Source organism: Stenella coeruleoalba, assembly GCF_951394435.1.
Source record: "Stenella coeruleoalba genome assembly, chromosome: 9".
Lineage (NCBI taxonomy): Eukaryota > Metazoa > Chordata > Mammalia > Artiodactyla > Delphinidae > Stenella > Stenella coeruleoalba.
The window spans coordinates 64,362,350-64,384,204 of NC_137155.1; the positions used below are offsets into that span (position 1 = coordinate 64,362,350).

Genomic DNA, 21,855 nt, shown 5'->3' on the forward strand with positions numbered 1-21,855 from the left:
TTGGTCTAGGCTGGTGTGTGTAGCTCTAGTTTGTAGAGCTCTAGCCATCTTTCCCTGTACTAAAGTATTCCATTGTAAGAATGTATCACAATTAATTTATCCACTTCTCCTATTTATGGGCACTTAGATTATTTCTAAATTGTTGCTATTATAAACAGCTCTGCTATAACTTAGCTACATGGATCAGAGCTCTTTCTTGAGTTTGTATCTAGTAGCAGAATTGCTGGTTTGTAGGGTTTCGCACATCTTCAATTTAGCTAGATGTTGTCCAGTTATTCTTGAAATTGGTTGTACAATGTTCCGCTCCCACCAGGATTATATGAGAGTTCTCAGTATTCCACATCCCACCAACACTTGATATGTCAGCCTTTTAAACTCTTGTTAGTGTGATAGGTGTGAAAGATTATTTCACTGTGTTTTTATTTTGGTTTTCCTTGATTGAACATTAAGAGTAAGCATCTTTTCTTATGTGTTTTGGCCATTTATTTCCGTAGTCTTTTGCTTGGCATATGTTTTATTTATCTTTATAATATCTTTTCATAAACAGAAATTTTTAATGCTATGATAAATCTGTCAGTTTATTGCTTTATTGTTTGCTTTTTTGAGTCTTAGTTAAGAAAATCATCTATATAGTCATAAAGATATTCTCCTATACCTCCTTATAACTTCTGAAAGTTATAAAGATTTATATTTCATATTTAATTTACCTGGAATTGATTTTTTTCCCCCAATCTGGAAACCCAACTGTGCCAGCCCCATTGGATGGTCCATTCTTTCCACACTGATCCACATGCTGTTTCTGACATGTATCAAGATATCATTATATATGTAGGTCTATATTTAGGCTTTCTATTCTGTTTCCTTTGGTATGTATCTCTCAGTCTCAATTACCATAGCTTTAAAATAAATCTTAATGTCTGGTAAGGTAAGTCTCCTAACTTGTGTTTTTATTCAATAATGTATTATTTATTCTTGGTCCTTCATTTTACACACACACACACACACACACACACACACACACACACGGAAATATGTGTACCTGTATATTTAACTTTTTATAATTGAAAATGTTCAAGTGTTCACAAAACAGAGAGAAATAGTATATTGAACTCCTAGCTTCAACAATTATTAACTTTCATGTTTCATTTCTCTCTCCACAGCACACACACTTTTTTGTTCTTGTTGGTTTGCTGAGGTATTTTAAAGCAAATATCACACTTCATATTATATCATTTAACCTGTGTGAGTCAAGGCTGCCAGTTCCTAACATTCATTGGTCAGTACCCCAAGGAAGCCAGATTTCAGGCTAGCTTACCATTCTGCACTCTCTCTTCCTCATTGATTTTGGCCTTTGAAGGTTTCTTTCACCTTCTTGTGAGTTCAGTTATTTGGCATTTGGGGAATTATGGGAGGACTTTTAGACTATTTAGTCTGCCATACTTGCTGGAGACATAATATTATTATTTGTTTAAATAGTCCCCAATTACTGTCATTTAATTTGTTTCAATCTTTTCACTATTATGAAAAAATAGGGACTATACCCATATAAACATCTTTGTGCACCTATGTATTTGCTTAGTATAAATTTCTTTTAGGTGAAGTTGTAGGATCAGGGTATGCCCATTTTGAATGTTTTTTGATTGCTCTTATCAAATTGTCTACCAGTAGTCGACCATTTATGCTTTCACCAGCAGTGTATGAGAGTTTCTATCACCACCCCAACCAACCTACATAGGTTATTACCATTCTTTCCAGACTTGGCCAATCTAATGTTTAAAAATGGTATATTTCATTCTAATTTCTTCTTAAAATTATTAATAGAGTTAGCACTTTTTCTGGCTTTTTAAAAATCATTTGTGCCCATACTTGTCCCTTTTCTAATTTTTCAGGACCATTTAGTCTTATGAATTTTTATCTTTGACTGTCATACCATAGGAATAACATGGCTTCCAACAATCCAAAGCAATAGTTTAGCCTGGTCTTTTAGAGATACATAAAAAATATTTACAAATGAATTCTGATGTCTAGGTTTCTGTTTATAGAAAGGGAGGAATTAAGTGGGCTATAGACAAAAGGTGGTTGAATGTGTGTTTCTAATTGTTAGAGCTGGTTAATGGGTACATGGAAGTTCATTATGCTGTTCTTTTTATTTTGTGTCTCTTTGAAGTTTTCCATAACAAAAAGTTTGTTTTTTAAGTTGACTAAGAGCTCCAGTAGACATCTTTGGTTTCTATTTTTATGACCAGCAAAAAACAGTAATAAATGTTAAATATGTTTCTCTAAACTCAGTGTAATTAAACTTTAACTTTTAAATTAATGCTTTTTTAATTTTAAATTTGTATCAGCTGGAATACTGTTTAATGCTTATTGACTTAAATGGTCTTGTTTATTTTCTACTAATCATGTTTTTTAAAAATTTGTTTTTAAAGAATCCCATAGGAAGATTAAATTTGGCCAATTGTACCAGTCGGCAGATAGAACCAGCCAACAGAGAATTTTGTGCAAGACGCAACACTTTTGAATTAATTACTGTCCGACCACAAAGAGAAGATGACCGAGAGACTCTGGTCAGCCAATGCAGGGACACACTCTGTGTCACCAAGTATGTATTGGGCTATAAATATTTCTATCAACTAAGTGATTGCCCGCTATGTTCTTACCACTGTAAGAAATATCAGCGATGATCCTTGTCTTTGAAGAGGGTACAGTCTTAATGAGGAAACAAAACACACACACATCAGTAAGAGAGTAAGCTAATAATTAAATCAATATAGTTAAGGAAAATACAGCATTCAAGTTATATCTTAGCTTATCATGTTTTCTAGTATACTCACAGTATAGCCATTTTCAGGACAGTTACCTAATATTCTTTGGGCTGAGTTTGAAGATTTCATGTGTAATTGAGAAGTCAAGTATTTTTTAAAGCGATTTGACACATCCCTTCCTGTCTATTCCCCAAATACCCTCGATTAACCTGCTGACTTACAAAACAATTTACTCTGGAAATTTCTGGTTGGAGATTAACAGAATAAACTACTGGGACTGTCACTTTTCGTTAACCCTAATCTTAAGTATAAGATGCAAAAGCTTATTGCTAAGAGTGTAAGGTTCTTTTGCTTGGATGCCCAAGAGAAGCTTGCAGACCAACTTCAATGTACAAAATTATGATTAGGGACAAAAGTTAGAATTTGACAGAATCTCTGTTAATCAGACTGTTGCTGGATATTGCAGACAGGGAGATGGGTAGAACTGGCTCCATGAGTTTCCGATGTGGAAATATCAGAAAGGTCAGCCAAGAGACACTCTATTAAAATAGAACAAAGTTGCCCAGATACCGCCAGTTGGTTTTAAAACAGAGAAAGAGGGGACGCGTTCTTTGGAAATTCTTGATGTCTAGATTACTTTCAGATTAATTTAGTTGAGCTCATCCACTCCTTCCTTCGGGCGCCTTCTTTGCAGCAGTGACATCAGACAGGACAGGAGAGGCAAATTGGATTTATAGTCACTTTCTTTAGTAGCTACCCTGTTCATGGCCACAGTCAGTGAGGGAACCAACCAAAATTCAGTCCCCAAGTACTTCCTGACCACAGTGGCCCTTTTTAAACAGTACTCACATTTTTCATATAGTCTTATCTTTTACTTGTTACATAAACCCTCCCAGACCTCGACCTTCTCCTGCGGTAGAAATAGTTATATCACATATTGCTCTAATTACTCTGTAGTTCGCTTGCATGCAGTTTTTCTTATTATAACATTATTGTAATTTGAGTGGACACTTTATCCAAGCATTTGAGAGAGGCCCATGCTCAGCTCAGTCTTGGCTGAGTTTTTAGCTTTGCTTGGTGGCTTCTTAAAACTTATTTCACTTTTTGATCATATATTTTGCAGAGTATATACATTTTACAGTTCTGCATTCTCCTTTGTATTATTTATCTGTTTCTCCCCAGGGCCTTTTTGACCTATGCCTTTTATCTAAATTTAATGTATATCATTTTTATCTCTACTAACCAACCTTGCTATATTTCCCTCCTTCAATACAAAATATTTATCATCTGATAAATATTGCCTACTTTGAAATATAGATTATACATTTGAACTAGAAATGTTTCATCACATGGGGAGCCAGTATTATACAGTTGAACTTTGAAGTCAACAGATCTATGTTTAAATCCTGACTCAGTGACTCACCAAATGTGACCATGGCAAGTTACTTAACTTTGCTAGCCCTCTGAAATCTCCTGTGTCAGAGGAGAAGAATAAACTCCACAGAATGACAGTAGAGGTTAATGAGTAGACACACTTAGCATGGTGTCACGCACATGGAATGAGCTCAATGAATGGTCACTATCATTACTGTAAGTATTGTGTTCTCTCCATTGACCAATAGATGATCAACTCACTGCTTATTCACACTTATACCATTTCTAGTACCAATGGGGAGAAATTATAAAGATGGAGAATGAGTACAATACAACATACTTCTAACACCCGGCTGTCCTCTAGAAGAATGGTCTGGCTTGTGAATTAGGGAATTCCCCTTTCCCCCCATCCTCGCCTGCCACATCAACTGGATATTCAACTTGCAGCTAAATATGGATACAAAGAAGAGATTCTGATATGAACAAAGAGATCAGGATAGACAAAGTCTTAGGATCTTCAGATCATTTACTGTAAATACTGTGCTCTACTAATACAGTGGGACAAGAATAATGGGAGACAGTACAAAATAGTATCTATAAGGCCAGGTGAAGGTTCATGAGTCTGTGATTCCAGCTCTTGGGGACCCTGAGTCTGAGGGATCTGGGGGGGCTCCCATATTCAGGCCAGTGGTGTGCTTGCTCTTCTAGGAAGTGACCCATGCTCAGTGGCTGTCCTGCACCACCAAATTGCCCAGTCAGACCAACTATACACGATTAGTTACTGCCTTTGGTGTGAAACTCCATCATTTCCCAAATGTAATCAGTGTGAGTTATGGTTCAGCTAACCAACCTGCAAGATGTTTCTCTTTTGTTGTAATTGGAGAAGCACTTTACTATGGGTCTCTTGATTTAGCATCCATTAAAACAGGGGTCCCCAAGCCCCGGTCTGCGGCCTGTTAGGAACCAGACCGCACAGCACGAGGTGAGTGGCGGGTGACCGAGCGAAGCGCCCTCTGCCGCTCCCCATCGCTTGCATTACCGCCTGAACCACCCCCCTGCCGGCCGTGGAAAAATTGTCTTCCATGAAACCGGTCCCTGGTGCCAAAAAGATTGGGGACCGCTGCATTAAAAAGTGGTAAAGAGTTACTCCTTTTACTATTTAGGCTCCGCCCCCCCATCCCGCCCCAGCAAGAGTACTTGGAGATATGGAATGGGGGAAAGGATCCTGATCTTTTTGTTTGTTCATGTAGGAACTGGCTGTCTGCAGATACCAAGGAAGAGCGGGATCTCTGGATGCAAAAACTCAATCAAGTTCTTGTCGATATTCGCCTCTGGCAACCTGATGCTTGCTATAAACCTATTGGAAAGCCTTAAACTGTGGGACATTTCCAAGTCATATAGAGGTTTTCTGACTTAGGTCATAAATGTTTCTTAAGAGCATCAGTTTTGCTGGTTGCATTTTATGCTTTAAATACAAAAGGGTATGTGCCAATATTCATTCACTACATATTATGCAGTATTTATATCTTTTGTATGCAAAACTTCACCCGATTTATCTTCTGTTATTCATAAATGATTGGAAGAAAAAATGTATTATAGTTGATTTTGCCAAATTTTAATTTAAAAGCCCCATTTTCCTAGAAATCTAATTATTCAATTATTCATGTTAAAATATTTTTTTTTAAGTAAGGAATTTTGAGTTGTCTTCCTGGAGCTGTGGGTCTCAAAGTAGAAAGGTCTTCCAGGGTTGGAGACAGAAACCTCACACTTGATCATTCTTTCTCTAGCCTCAGTACTTTTTTCTAAAGGTTGTGGTCATTTATTGATCATGATATATCTTGTTACTAGAGTACTGAAAAAAAAATCTAAGGCACCTTGCAGAAACATTTTTAGTAATGGAGGTAAGAACTTTTTCAAAACAGCAAATGTTTATTAGTCTGAAGCTTAAGGCTGCCTTCAAATAAGAGATGTGGGCATAGGGGATATTATTGTGTGAGATTTGGGGGTTAAATGTTTTATTTAGAAGACTTAATAATCACATGGTTTACATTTACTCAGTTACTATAAATGCTGTGTGGTGCACATTTTCATGGAATACAGGCTTTTAAAAATAACTATTTTTGCTCTATAGCTTACAGACTCCTCAGATATACGTGTCAAATTAGTTCTTTCTGTTCCTGTAACAAGAACAAATGTAAATTGAAGAATCTTTATATAAGAAAAGTAAACGTTACCAAGCTACTATGACTAATACTTTGCTTGCCTAAGTTCTTGTCTTTTTTCTTTTTCACATCAGTGTATGACAGTGTCTAGACACCCATTATGAAAATCACTTGAGAAACTGTTAAGTCATGTATTACCTTTAAAAGCCTAATGCCTTTTTTTAAATTATAAAATATTGTAAATGTAAAGCATGGTCGCAACTTTAAATACACTATCACTTTCTTTGAATTGTTAGTTATTGATGGCCTCATTTATAAACACTAAATTCTGTCACCTCCTGTCATTTTATTTTTTATTCATTTAAATGTGTTTTTTCTTACATGTATTATAAAAATATATTTTATGCTCTCCTACCTAAATAAATACTTGCAAATGGCTTAAGGAGTCAGCTATTTAATAAATATTATTAAAATGTGCCGTGCAGCTGTCCTGCATCGTAGGCTGCAGGCTTCTTGAGGGGATTGTACTGACTTGGTGAGGGTATTTCATTCATCTTTTTACCTCTAGCCCAGTGCTCAGCCCATTGTGTGTTCTTAGAGTCACTGTTGAATCAGGAGGTGGATGAAGGATCCATTTCTGAGGCATTTCAATAGAATATGGTACTCGGACGCACATTCGAGAAGATGGAGGATGATTCCCAAGTGCTTAGCAGAGACTGAGTAGATAAGTAACATCACCAGCCAAAACAGGGTATAGGTTTGGTAGGATTGATGACAGGGCCCCTTTTATTTGTAGATTTGTTTTTATTTTTTTAATTTCTTTTTTAATAAATAAATTTATTTATTTGTGGCTGCGTTGTTGTGCGTAGGTTTTCTCTAGTTGCGGTGAGTGGGAGCTACTCTTTGTTGCGGTGCATGGGCTTCTCGTTGTGGTGGCTTCTCTTGTTGCGGAGCACGGGCTCTAGGCGCATGGGCTTCAGTAGTTGTAGCGTGTGGGTTTCAGTAGTTGTGGCTCGCGGGCTCTAGAGCGCAGGCTCAGTAGTTGTGGCGCACGGGCTTAGTTGCCCCGCGGCTTGTGGGATCTTCCTGGACCAGGGCTCGAACCCGTGTGCCCTGAATTGGCAGGCGGATTCTTAACCACTGCATCACCAGGGAAGCCCTTGTGTTTATTTTTGAATAGGCATTATATGTCATTATACAAAATTCAAAAGACACAAAGAAGTTAAGGTGAAAAGTATGTCTTTTCCTCTTGTCACAGCCACTTTTGCCAATTTTGCCGTGTCCTGCTAGAGAGATTCTGTGCATATTACAGCAACATATTTCTATTCTTTTGTTCAGTAAATATATTTCACACATACTCGTTGTTGTAAGTGAAAGAAAAAGGCATAACAGTATTCCTTAGCAAACATTATATCTTAGTATATGTATAGAGGGTATATAAAGTTCAGTTTTAGAAGAAATTTAAGGTGATTGTGGAACATACGTTAGAAATACCTCATAAAAGGGAGCCCTCTTGCACTGTTGGTGGGAATGTAAATTGATACAGCCACTATGGAGGACAGTATGGAGGTTCCTTAAAAAGTAAAACTAGAACTACCATATGACCCAGCAATCCCACTACTGGGCATATACCCTGAGAAAACCGTAATTCAAAAAGACACATGCGCCCCAATGTTCATTGCAGCACTAGTTACAATAGCCAGGTCACAGAAGCAACCTAAATGTCCATTAACAGGAATGGATAAAGAAGATGTGGTACATATATACAATGGAATATTAGCCATAAAAAGGAATGAAATTATGCCATTTGCAGAGACATGGATGAACCTAGAGATTGTCATACAGAGTGAAGTAAGTCAGAGAAAAACAAATATATAATGTTGCTTATGTGTGGAATCTAGAAAAATGATACAGATGCACTTATTTGCAAAGCAGAAATAGAGACACAGGTGTAGAGAACAAACGTATGGATACCAAGGGGGGAAGGGGGAGTGGGATGAGTTGGGAGATTGGGATTGACATATATACACTACTATGTATAATATAGATAGCTAATGAGAATCTACTGTATATCAGGGGGAACTGTGGTGATCACAAGCCGCGGGGCAACTAAGTGATCTGTGGTGACCTAAATGGGAAGGAAATCCAAAAAAGAGGGGATATATGTATACGTATAGCTGATTCACTTTGCTGTACAGCAGAAACTAATGCAACATTGTAAAGCAACTATACTCCAATAAAAATTAATTTTAAAAAAAAGAAAGAAATACCTCATAAACCGTGGGAAATACTGCTCTGAAAATTTCAGTGTTATGTGCCTAGGGGGATTGTTGAAACCATTAGAGTCGATAAGATCATCCAGGGAGTATGATGGTGGAAAGAGAAGCAAGAGCAAAAAGAACATGATCTTTAGGGGAAAAGTGAAAAAGGAGTAGCTGATGATTATCTTCTATGAAAGAAATACAAGAGTGCTGTCTGCCGAGACCAAAAAAGGCTCTTAAGATTTGACCACAAAATCAAAAAGTGGGTTAAAGAAAACAACTGAAATTCGAAATGGTCAATTCGATAAAATGGTTCAGATGAAAAATCAGGTTACACAGAGGAAAAGAATGACAGATTTGACTGCATGAAAAATTTCCTGGGCTTACCTGGTGGTGCAGTGGTTGAGAGTCCGCCTGCCGATGCAGGGGACACGGGTTCGTGCCCCGGTCCGGGAAGATCCCACATGCCGCGGAGCGGCTGGGCCCGTGAGCCATGGCCGCTGAGCCTGCGCGTCCGGAGCCTGTGCTCCGCAACGGGAGAGGCCACAACAGTGAGAGGCCCGCGTACCGCAAGAAAAAAAAAAAAAAATTTCCTTCCTGACAAATTTAAACAAAGTTTAAGCAAAGTTAAAATATAAGCCCCAGACTAGGAGAAAATATTCACAACAGGTTTAATAATCAAAGAATTAATACACAAAATATATAAAGAGCTCCTTTGGCTGGCTATCATCGTTTAAGCATTTACTATGTACCAGATTATATTCTTGGTGTTTTGCATGCGTTATCTCATAATCTTCACATGACCTTATGGTATGGGCATTCAATGAGGAAACTAGAACTTAGGTAACTTTTCTAAGGCAATATGCCTGTTAGCAAGTGGCAAATCAGCATTTGAACCTAGAATCTACATACTTTATCATTATAGTATGATGGTTCTCAAATTACTAAGAGTAAGAAAATTTAACCTAAGAAAGAGGGGCAAATAATACTAGTAGAAAATGCACACACACACACACACACACACACACACACACACGCAGATCCGAAGAACCAACAAATGAAAAAATGATATTAATAAACAAAAATACGAATTTAAAAGGCAGTGGGTTATTGGCCCTTGAATTGTTGGAACTAGTCAGTGTTGCTGAGAAACCCATACCCTTGGTGAGAATAGAAACTGCTACAGCCTTCTTGGATGGTAACTTGGTAACCTCCAGTAATCTCTGAGCTAATACACAGTATCAGACTGTCGCATCAGACTTGCATGCGTCAGAGGTTTTATCCATATAGAGCTTTACTCATAATTTCAAGAACACAAGTGATCAAGGCACTGGCTAAGCAGGAAGTCTACAAAATCCTGCATGCCTCCTGGGTCTTTCATTCCTACTTGGGACAAGGAATAGATAAGATCTCACATGATGTTTGTGGGACATCTCACACAGCAGGGAGCCTGGAGGTAAGGCAACGTTACCATTTTGTACCCTATATAGTTATACAGCTTGTGTGACTTTCTCAGGAGCCTTGCCTCACGAATCCATAAATTCTAACTTTATTTACCATAAACAATTCTTCACCAGCCATATCCTACTAAGAGCATTCCATAGATAAGAGATCTCCTAGCAAATATCATTAGTCTATTAGCCAGGAGGTCAAGTTTTCAGCACATTTACAAGGAGTTTATGTGTCACCTGCCTTCCTTCCTCAGAACAAAAGGCCAGGTACTTTAACTCCTTCTTCCCCACTCTCCTCAGATGAACTTTGAGGTGAGCAAAGTTACATAGAAGGCTGACCATTATGATACTGTTTTTAAGGGGAAAAATAGAGATAACCTGAAAGTCCATCAACAGGAAAGAAAATTGGAAGTAATCTCAAGCCCATTAATAGGAAATCATGGCGCACCCTTTCTACAACACACCATGCAATGTTAAAGAAGAAAAGGGATCCATATATATATAACTTTTCAGAACAACTCATGGGAAAGAGGGATATGCCGTGCAACATGAAACTATATACGTAACAGACCTGTGTATAAATACCTAGATGAAAGTGTGGAAGGAGCCACACCAAATTTTATATGGGAAAGTGTAATGGAAAGGTTGGGAGTAGTACTGGGTGGAGAAATGCTTTGACTTTTGACTCTATTTCTAGAATATTTGATATGTTTACAATGAAAATATTTTCATTTTGCTTGTGTTCGTGCACTTATGAACACTTTAACATTTAAAATTGGAATGAAACTTTGAGTGAGTGGTAGACTGAATAGAGACTACAGGTTGTTGGATTGAGACGGGAAAGGCGCAATGGGACAATAGTTTGGTGGGGAAATATTGAGGCAGGATATTTGTTACTGCTCTGATGGGAAAGAGCCAAAGGTGAGGAAGGCCCCGAGGATAGTGGTATAAAGGAATATAAGAGATGGGGGAGGAGGAATTTGTGGAGCAGGGTGAAGGGTGATAGGACCCAGATGATAGGTGCAGTTTAGACCCCATCCCAGTCAGCACGTTCGTGGGAACTTTGTGAACAAGTATGGTAGAATTGGGGCACCCAAACTATGCAATCATGGAGGACTGGACAGCGATCTGTAGGTTTTACTCCTTATTCATGAAATATGCTGGCTACTGGGAGCCTTGTAGAGGCTGGGGCAACTGCAATGTGGAAAATTGCACAACGGTTTCAAATATGAAGTCAGAGCGTGACCAGCTATAGCAGAGAAGGAGACTCTGCACAGGCCTCTATGGTAGTAATCCCTAAACCCTAACCGTTTATACCCTAAAAAGAGTCTGAACCCTAAAAGACTGTATGACCCCCTCCCATTTGCAGGGACCACCAGCAGGCCCTGCCACTACTTCTAACTCCTTTGTTTTTGTTGAAAGCAGAGATATGAGAGCCACCTGACTTGCAAAAGGATTTGTTATTCTGCCTTGAGAGTCCGAGAAAGCTGCTATTTGAATTGTCCCTTTTCTGTTAGTTTGGGAGGTTTTTACGTACCAGGAAAATGACATGGACCCTACTGACACAGTGTGTCTTGTTACAGCTGCTCGAGGGTTGAAGTCCGGGTCCCCAGTTGACCTTTGCATGGATGGTGGTGGGGCCATGTTTTTTTCTGTGGTGTTTGGCTGGGATAGGGTGGTTATTGTCTAAAAGTTTTCTGTCTCGCTAGCCTGCCTCTTTTCTAGTACTTCAGCCAGAAGGAGCTTTTCTTGTTGCCATTGGCCTCTCTGGGTTGCCAGCTTCTCTAGCATCCAGTCCAGAATATATCACACAAAAACCAGAGAACTCACCATCGTGTTGTTCCTTGGGTCTCAAGTTCTCTAGATGGGCTACCTTTTTCTTTCCACCCTTCAGGTCTTCTGGTGTTTGTTTTATATATAATGCCCAGGGCTTTGACTGTACTTAGAAGGAGGAATAGGGAGAAATGCATCTATTGCATCTTGGTCCCACTGATGCAGTTTCTTGTTTTTTTTTTTTTGCAGTATGCGGGCCTCTCACTGTTGTGGCCTCTCCCGTTGCGGAGCACAGGCTCCGGACACGCAGGCTCAGCGGCCATGGCTCACGGGCCCAGCTGCTCCGCGGCATGTGGGATTGTCCCAGACCGGGGCACGAACCCGTGTCCCCTGCATCGGCAGGCGGACTCTCAACCACTGCGCCACCAGGGAAGCCCCCACTGATGCAGTTTTAACAGTCTGTAACTTCCAGAGTTCTCAAGCACATCTTGTGAAATTTAATTATGTTAATTTAAACGATCCTCTCTATTATGGAATAAATTTTTTCTTTAATTATTTCTATCAAGTCCCCAAAACTGATGAGTTTTTTAAATTGCTTAGGCAATTTTGATAGATTCAACTGACTTTGAGTATCTTTCCATGTGTTTATTGGTCCCATGTATTGCTTCATTTGTGAATTCCATATTTTCGTCATTTGTCCACATTTCAATTGCCCTTATTATTTGATTTGTAAGCTTATATGTTAGGGAGATTAACGTTCATTTGTACGTGGCTGCATCTACACTCAGTTCCTTTACTAGCTGAGTATTCTTCAGCTGCAGGTTGAGTATGGTACCTTCAGCCACACGGTACCTACCACATAATCTATTGGGAACATTAAATAAGGCAATAACTATTAAGGCCTCAGACCAGTAAAAAGGCCAAGAGTAAATTCCTGAGAAGTGGTAGTGATTGTTTACTGTGGAATTAGATGCCCAAGAAAGTCTGGATAGAGGCAGATATAAATCTGATTGGGCCAGCTGTCTTCCCAACACCAAGATTTCTATTCTTGCCATCTGAAGTTAGAGGTTGCTGGGAATTTAAAAGTGTCTAGAAATCCCCTTGGCAATGAATAGCACTTTACGGCATTTATTGAAGTTTTGTCACAGAGAAAATAACAGTAATGATATGATTTTAGAATTGCCTCTACTCAATATAACATCTTTTTCTTGTTTTCAAGACTTCCTTGAGAAGTTAAAACAACTTTCACTTCTATAAAAGTGGAAAGTGGACTTAATCTGCTTTCTTCCAAAAGTTAGATTTTTACGTGAGTGAAGTCATTTAAAAAAATATGTACTTCCCAAAATTCAGAGGTTTGGGTGTAGTATACGATGTTTAACGAAATGGGAGACTCCAGGCCAGAAAGATGAAGACTTAGAGGGTATAGAAAATTTATTCTTATGAGAATACTGTAGATGCTTCGTATTACCTATTATTTTGCTCAGTTCTTAGAAATGTTATGTGCCCCTTGGGACTGATAAACAAGGTCCAGTTTGTTTGACTCCACTTCCCGCAGTGCATTTGAAATAAGCATTGTAGGGAGAGCATCTTCCCATCTTTTGGTTACAGATTGTTGTGGAAATTTTTAATGTAATCTTAAAATAATATGAAGCCCCAAACAATGTATTCTAAATCAAAGCCAATATTAAAGTTGATGAGAAAGAGTTACCATAGCTTTAATCGTCCCAGTCAAACGAAAACATTTAGAAATTCAGGAAATCTTATATAAGAAATCTTCTGAGAATAAAAACCAAAGAAAAAACACAAACTGATCAAATCATTTATCCGCTTTTCGGCTAGTATGTTGAGAAGGGAATAGCATAATGGAAGAACACACCTTGGTACAGACCACCAGGCTAGGGAAGAAAAGAAAGACGTGGGATATACGTTCCTTTTCTACAACCTAATTCTATGCTTAATTTTTTTCAAACTACTTCATTACTCTGAGCCTCTGGCTTCCTGATTAGTAAAATGAAAACAAAACTCTGAACGTATTGTGATATGAAAATTCTTTATGAAGCTTGGCCTGGGGTGTACAGCTGTGAGTCCCAGTGGAAAGTTATTGCTCCTTAAGTGAGATGATCACACTGAACATGGTGTGTGGTACACAGTTGGTGCTCAATAAATGTTTGCCAAATGAATGTGCATTAAACCAATTAAAATCTATTGCTAATTTGCATATAATCTGGCATAAATAACACTCATGTATCTTGCCTATAATATTAGCAGGTAGCACCAGGAGATCTCTAAGGGTCTTTACATAGAATTCTAGTGTGCCAAGTTTAAAAAATGTATTTTAGCAGTGGCCTAGAGTTCCTTTGGGGTAGCAAAGGAACTCTTGCTACCCCAAAGGAACTCCTTGTTTTGGAAAATGCCTTGAAAGGTGTGGCGGAGACTGTAGTGACCCCGTCTTTCTGTAGTGATAGAGCTCAAAGCATGGCATGTAGCTGCTCAGAATAAAGACTACATTTCACAGCCTCCCCTGCAGGTCATAGTGACCATGGGACTGAGTTCTGGCAAATGGGATATAAGCACAAAGTTTGTAGTGCAAAGTTTGTAGTAGCTTTTGGGAAACTTCCTTTGGAGACACTTGGCCTGTGCCCTTTGCACTTCTCTGTTCCATCCTTCCTCCAGTTGCCAGCTGGAGGAAGAGAGCCAGGCCCTAGGGTGTAGAGCCACTTGGGAGCAGAAAGGTGCTCCATTTGTTTGTACCAGTGGCAACTATTGTTACGATCTGAACTTCGTATCTTGTTGAGGCTTGGGATACATTTTTTTCTTGGGACTCCACAGCCTTCTCTTGAGGTTTCCTCTTGAAATCTGCCTTCTGTCATTCCTCCTACCCACTCACTCTTGGCAGGCAGTTTTCCACGGTTCTGTTGTGTTTCTGCACAACTTGCACTTATCTTGCAAATTTGTTCTAGACTATCTTTTCACGGATGTAGAAAGGTTTTGGAAGATGAAGTCTCAGCCTCTGGAGCAAAGAACAGGTTTGCTTACAACCTTGGAAGCTAGAGATAGTGTCTTTCTAGAGAGCAAAAGGCAGACATACTGCTCATTATAAAAGATGCAGTTTTCCTAAACACAGAGTATTTCAACCCAGAGTATGTGCAGGTGTCATCTGGCCTTCGTTGCATCGTCCTATGGGAATTGAGGTTTGGCGAACCCGCACAAATGCTGATACTCTGATTACTGTTGTTGCTGTAATACAGTCCTTTGTCCCTAACCCAGGATTGTCTTCTGTCAGCACACATGAAACTGTGGCCGGCTAAATGGTTAGCCTGCAAGTAAGATAAAAATCTCAGACCCTTTGCCTACCTGAGTTTGTCTGATCTGCCTCATGTTTCTAAATCCCAACCTGGGGTAAATATGGAGATGCAAGAAAAAATAAAATCCCAGGTTGTAAGAAGCAATGCTCATCGAGGACTGATTGAAAGACAAGCATTTTTAATGTTACCCTTGGAACATGCACTTTCAGCTCAGGCACTTATTCTAAATTGTGTTTCCATTTTTTTGCCATCTGCCTATTTTGATGGACATGATAAGAAAGAGCAATGGGAAATTTTACTGTTGTATACATCTTTGGGATAGTTTCAGGTACACCGACTACAACATTATGCAGTGTCCTTTTTATGAGGACCTACGGGAAAAATTTGTCTCAGGTATTAGGAAAAGCTGCGTTTCTGTTGAACAGCTGTGGTGTGTTTGTCCTATGGACACTATAAATCTTGTAACTGACTGTGTATCTCAGCATCTTGGAAGAATGAAGCCAAATCTGTGGTCTAGTTCTTGGAATTAATTGAGGCCAGACAGTATGCATTTGAGATATTAAGTTTACCCCAGGTTGTTTTCTTCAATCCGTTTCCTCATTTATTTATTCTTCTGTTTTTACAATATGCCTATTTTTCCATTTTTATTTTAATCAAACCTTAAGGGTCTGATATTTCTACAAAGTTTATTATAAGACCAGCACTTCCTGCCTCCCCCGTCCCCGGCCCCGTGGCTCCTGAATCCTGTCTCTTCCTCTCCCACGGTTAAAGTCCTGGTTTTGTTGAAGCATCTGAGAATGATGCTGGGAGGTACATTCATGAGAGCTAACTGGTCTAATGTCATTAGTCTACCATCATACTTCACTGATAATTTGGCCAGTTCTAGAATTCTAGTCTAGAAATAGTTTTTCCTTAGATTGTGAGGACTTTGGTCCATTGGTTTCTAGGTTCCAGCATTTCAGCTGTGAAGTCCAAAGCCATTCTGATTTTGATCCTTTGATGTGACTTGTTTTTTCTCTCTGGAAGCTTTGTTGGGTTTTCTTTCTGTTCTGAGTGTTCTGAAATTTCAGGAAAATAATGGGCATTTCTGGGGTCTTTTTCCATCCACTGTGTTGGGCTTTTGTAATGTGAGAACTCACGTCCTTCAAATGAAGGTCATTTTTCTTTTCTTGTCTTTTTATTTTTATTTTACACTGGAGTATGGTTGATTAACAATGTTGTGTTAGTTTCAGGTGTACAGAAAAGTGATTCAGTTCTACATATACATGCATCTATTCTTTTTCAAATTCTTTTCCCATTTATGTTATTACAGAGCATTGATCAGAGTTCCCTGTGCTATACAGTAGGTCCTTTTTGTTTACCTATTTTAAATATAGCAGTGTGTACATGTCAATCCCGGACTCCCAATCTATCCCTCCCCCCCACCCCCCCCCACCCCGCATCTCCCACCCCCCACCCCCCCACCCCCCCACTGAAGGGCATTTTTCTCTGTTTCTTCAATAATCTGCTCTCTTGCATTCTCTGAGGACTTACTTGGTAATCCAGGATCATTTCCCTTCTTTAAGATTGGCTGATTAGTAACCTTAATTGCACATGTAAGTCCCTTTACAGTAGTACTAAGATTAGTGTTTGCATACCTGGAGGGTGGGGATCTTGTGGGGACATTTTTGGAAGTCTGTTCATGACACTCCTCAACTGTATATTGCAGCGCTCCTGTTTCCTGAATTTTTTTTTAAAAATAAATTCTGTTCTTGGGACCTGTGGAAAATATCTTCTCTTCCTTTGAAGATCTTAGTGAAATTATTTTCTTTTAAGTCTCCCCCTGCCCCTCCCCCCATATTTTCTCTTTCCTCTAAGTTTCTTTCTTCTGTTTATTAGTTTGGGGCTTTCTTTCTTCACGTTAGAAGCTTTCCCCAAGTGTTCAATTTCAGTCCGTGGCTCTCTGTGCATGTTTACGAATGAGGGACTAAATGCTGACTGCAGACTCTGTACGTGGCAGACTCCACTTAAGTATCGTGGGGTGGCACATTTCACTGTGGGTCTATAGTGTCAGTATATGTGGGATTATTTTCTATGACCAGAGAAGAATGTCCCAGTCCTTGGTGGAGGACCCGGCTGCCAGTGAGGGAGGAGCCTGGGAGCAGCTCCAGATTCAACGGACAGCCTTCCCAAAGCCTCCTGTTTCCAGTGTGGTACCTCAAACCTCCCTCTGGGGCAGAGTCTCTCCGGCTCACCATTTTCTCAGAATAAACGTACACCATTTTGCTGAGGTTGGGGAAGCGATCTACTGCTTCTTAACAGATTTTTTCCAGCCACCGTCCTGTTTTTGACTCTGATTTTACCCTCGATTTCAGAGGGTACCTGGTGCTGCTTGTTTCTGAGATTTTGTGAAATTCTGCAAGGCAGTGCTGGTGGTTTCTGGGCTTCCCCTCCTCTGGTTTGGCTCTTGGCTCTCTTGAGTTGACCAAGCCAGATGCTTTTTACCACTTTCCACATGCTGTTGCTGCTGTTTCCTCTCCACTGACTTTGTGTAAATTATGAGTCTCTTTAACAGAACTCCATTGCTGGCTTTTTGTGGGCCTCCATGAGAGAGCCAAGGTAAACACATCTGTCCAATGCACCATCATTACTCAGAAACTCCATACATTAGATGTAGGATTTCATTTTTAATGGAAAAGACTTAAATCCTTTTTGGAATGTGTTGAGGAAAAAAAATCAATTCACTAAATTAATATTGCGTCTGGGAGTCTGGGATGTTAGCTTCTGAAATGAATTTTCTCATTTGTAAACAACCTGAAAGGTTTGCTATAAAGATAAAATGTGATAATATTCGAGAGTACTTAGGACAGTACTTGACATGTAGTCGACATACAATATATGCTTGTTGAATAAAGGAATCAAATGCATTCACGCGAAACCAAAAGAAAATATATACCTATATTGGGGTGGGGGGGGGTAGATATGGTGAGCCAGGGCTGGTTATAGACATGTGGTGCCCAAAGTAGGGTAGCAATATGGAACTCCCCCAAACCAATGGACTTCCCATGTTTGTTCAACATTTATTTAGTTGGTGGTTGAAGGGAAGAAATGAATTTTCTCTTTAAAAAATTGTATATCTCTTTCGAATTAAGGGCTTGTTATTTAGAATAAATGTAGCATTATATTTTAACTTTCTTAGAAATGTCTCTTTTGGGGCTTCCCTGGTGGTGCAGTGATTAAGAATCCGCCTGCCAATTCAGAGGACACAGGTTCGAGCCCTGGTCCGGGAAGATCCCACATGCCGTGGAGCAACTAAGCCCGTGTGCCAAACTACTGAAGCCCACGCGCCTAGAGCCCATGCTCCGCAACAAAAGAAGCCACCAGGATGAAAAGCCTGCGCACCACAACAAAGAGTAGCCCCTGCTCTCTGCAGCTAGAGAAAGCCCACGTGCAGCAATGGAGACCCAACACAGACAAAAATAAATAAATAAAAATTAAAAAAAAAAAAAGGAAATGTCTTTCTTTTCCCCACGCCATGTGGCATGTGGGATCTTAGTACCCCAATCAGGGATTGAACCTGTGCTCCCTGCAGTAGAAGCATGGAGTCTTAACCACTGGACCCCCAGGGAAGTCCCAGAAATGTCTCTTATTTCACAATTCTTCCATAGCATTATTCATGTTCACTAATGATAAGGGAGAACGAATGAATGTAGTTGTAAAGTTTTATTAAAATATGTTTAAAGCCTTTTTATGACTTTCACAATGGCAAACGTTTTTCATTTTTTTGGTAGATGTTGTATTCCTTCCGTTTTATTTTTTCCTGAACCGGACAATGTTTTGGGAGGCCTCTTAGAGGGTTAAGACACATACAGTAAAGCAGAACCCTCATTCTTTGTTGACTGCACCAGGTCAAAACTCACCAGGTGCCAGAGCTTAGGTTGACTTTGTCCTCATTGTAGGACGGTCAGCCTATCCACGTTCCATCACTGATGGAGAGGCTGAAACAGCACCAAGCAGTTGGCCTATGGGAGGATGGCTTTTCAAATGCCCACTTGTACTTTGGGGAATTGGTGAGAGCAGGACCCATTAGTTTCCCAATAAAGCAAGAAATTACATGTGGAAATCTGAGCTAACTGGCACAACATTTCTTCCTATTCCAGTGATGTCTTGGTGCCCATCATGGGGTGGCACCATGGGTAGCTGCCAGCCTGGCTTCCCCTTGATCTATTTCTGCCCTCAGCCTCTGCGTTTTTTACTTTTCCCCACTGGTGCCCAGCGTCCTGATAATCTCTCTCCTGCACTCCACGAAATAGCTGTCTGTAACTTCATTCACATTCAGGTATAAGCGTTTCATAACACCATAAAGACCTTTATTTCTCGTGACATTTGGAACTTTAGTAAAGTACCATACTTACAGCTATACAGTTGGCATTTGTAGGGTGGATTTTCAGTTATCAGCCCAGAGAAGAGCATTGGTCAGAGTGACTATTTCCCATTGTCGTTGAAATGCACACTGTAGACCCTCTCTCCCCACTCTCTGGCCCTGCATCACTTCTCTAAGTGATGCCATTTGCTCAGGAAACACCTTGGACCACGTGAAGGTAAGCTCCAGGGTATATTTTCCATTTAACACTGTGAATCACCTTTGATCACTTTCTAACTCCTTATTCTGCCCTGCAGCCAACCTTCCAAACACTGTTTTTGCTACTTTTTTTTTTTTTTTTTTTTGCGGTACGCGGCCCTCTCACTGTTGCGGCCTCTCCCGTTGCGGAGCACAGGCTCTGGACGCGCAGGCTCAGCGGCCATGGCTCATGGGCCAGCCGCTCCGCGGCATGTGGGATCTTCCCGGATTGGGGCACGAACCCGCGTCCCCTGCATCGGCAGGCGGACTCTCAACCACTGCGCCGCCAGGGAAGCCCATGAGGAGCCACTTTGAGCAGCGGGGAGTGCTCACAGATTGTGTGGTAACGAGGGATCCAAACAGCAGGCGCTCCAGAGGCTTCGGGTTTGTCACGTATGCCACTGTGGAGGAGGTGGGTGCAGCCATGAAGGCAAGGCCACACGAGGTGGATGGAAGAGTGGTGGAACCAAAGAGGGCCGTCTCAAGAGAAGATTCTCAAAGACCTGGTGCCCACTTAACTGTGAAAAAGATTTTTGTTTGTGGCATTAAAGAAGACACTGAAGAACATCACCGAAGAGATTATTTTGAACAGTATGGGAAAAATTGAAGTGATTGAAATCATGACTGACTGAGGCAGTGGCAAAAAGAGAGGTTTTGCTTTCGTAACCTTTGACGACCATGACTCTGTAGACAAGATTGTCATTCAGAAACGCCACACTGTGAATGGCCACAACTGTGAAGTAAGGAAAGCCCTGACTAAGCGAGAGATGGCTGGTGCTTCATCCAGCCACAGGGGTCGAAGTGGTTCTGGAAACTTTGATGGTGGTCGTGGCGGTGGTTTTGGTGGGAATGGCAGCTTTGGTCGTGGAGGAAACGTCAGTGGTCGAGATGCTTTTGGTGGCAGCCGTGGTGGCGGTGGCTATGGTGGCAGCGGGATGGCTATAATGGATCCGGTAATGATGGACGCACTTTTGGAGAGGGTGGAAGCTACAATGCTTTTGGCAGTTACAACAATCAATCTGCAAATTTTGGACCCGTGAAAGGAGGAAACTTTGGAGACAGAAGTTCTTGCCTCTATGGTGGTGGAGGCCAATACTTTGCCAAACCCCAAAACCAAGGTGGCTGTGGTGGTTCCAGCAGCAGCAGGAGCTACGGCAGTGGCAGAAGGTTGTAATTACTGCCAGGAAACAAAGCTTAGCAGGAGAGGAGAGCCAGAGAAGTGACGGGGAAGCTACAGGCTACAACAGATTTGTGAACTCGGCCAAGCACAGTGGTGGTGCTACAAAGAAGACATGTTTTAGACAATACTCGTGTGTATGGGCAAAGAATCTCAAGGACTGTATTTGTGACTAATTGTATAATAGGCTATTTTAGTTTTTGTTCTGTGGAAAGTGTAAAGCATTTCAACAAAGGGTTTTAATGTAGATTGTTTGTTTTGTACCCATGCTGTTGATTGCTCAATATAATAGTCTGATCATGATGCCGAATAAATGTGTCTTTTTTAAAAACAAAAACGAAAACAAAAACCTCTGAGGAATCCTATTACCAGCTCCCCTTCATGGAAACCAGCAGCCTTTGTTACAAAAGCTTACGTGCTGTCAGTAAACAGCTTGGGGACAAAGATATTCACTCACTGAGCCTGTTCCATGCCCTTGTTTGACTCTCACAACTATTATTATTCCCTGCAGAAAAGGCACTACTATTACTCCCATTTAACAGATGAGGAAGCTGAGCCTCAAGGAGCTTATGTGATTGGCTGCAGATCATGCAGCAAGTGAATGATAGAATCTAGGTGTTTTATTTCCCAAATCAGCGGTCATTCCGTCAAGTTTCTCCTATTTTACAATGGAGACATGATGACAGATAAAGTATGGTTTTCAAGAAGGAAAAAATCATGACTCATATAAATATAAAATGAACATATGTCAAAGGTGTTCTGTAACTCACTAATTAATGAGGAACTGGTAAGACACTAAAACCAGTTTAAAGAGCACTGAAGAAGTAAGATATTTTGAGGCAGTGTTTGGTAAGATTGCTGGGTTAGATGTAAAACTGGTCAGTGTCCAACAGGACAACAAACTATTGCCTTTGAGGTTATCTATTCTAGTGAACGTAAATTATTTACATCTCCACTGAACGAAATTCTACAAATTAACCTCTGTCC

At 40.3% G+C, this 21,855-nt stretch overlaps 1 protein-coding gene and 1 pseudogene across 3 annotated transcripts in view; both read left to right on the forward strand.

Moving 5' to 3' along the window:
- ANLN (anillin, actin binding protein) overlaps nucleotides 1-6,733 on the forward strand; it is a 54,843-nt gene extending 48,110 nt beyond the window's left edge. For both annotated transcript variants that reach the window (XM_079931079.1, XM_079931080.1), the window contains 2 exons: nucleotides 2,430-2,602; nucleotides 5,390-6,733. In XM_079931079.1, coding sequence (XP_079787205.1) covers nucleotides 2,430-2,602; nucleotides 5,390-5,513 — 297 coding nt within the window. In that variant the 3' untranslated portion in view covers nucleotides 5,514-6,733. The remainder of the gene's footprint in view (nucleotides 1-2,429; nucleotides 2,603-5,389) is intronic.
- Nucleotides 6,734-19,989: 13,256 nt separating this feature from the next.
- LOC307191745 (heterogeneous nuclear ribonucleoprotein A1-like) lies at nucleotides 19,990-20,962 on the forward strand (annotated as a pseudogene). Its single transcript has one exon. The product of its transcript is annotated as a heterogeneous nuclear ribonucleoprotein A1-like (transcript).
- Nucleotides 20,963-21,855: the final 893 nt, after the last annotated feature.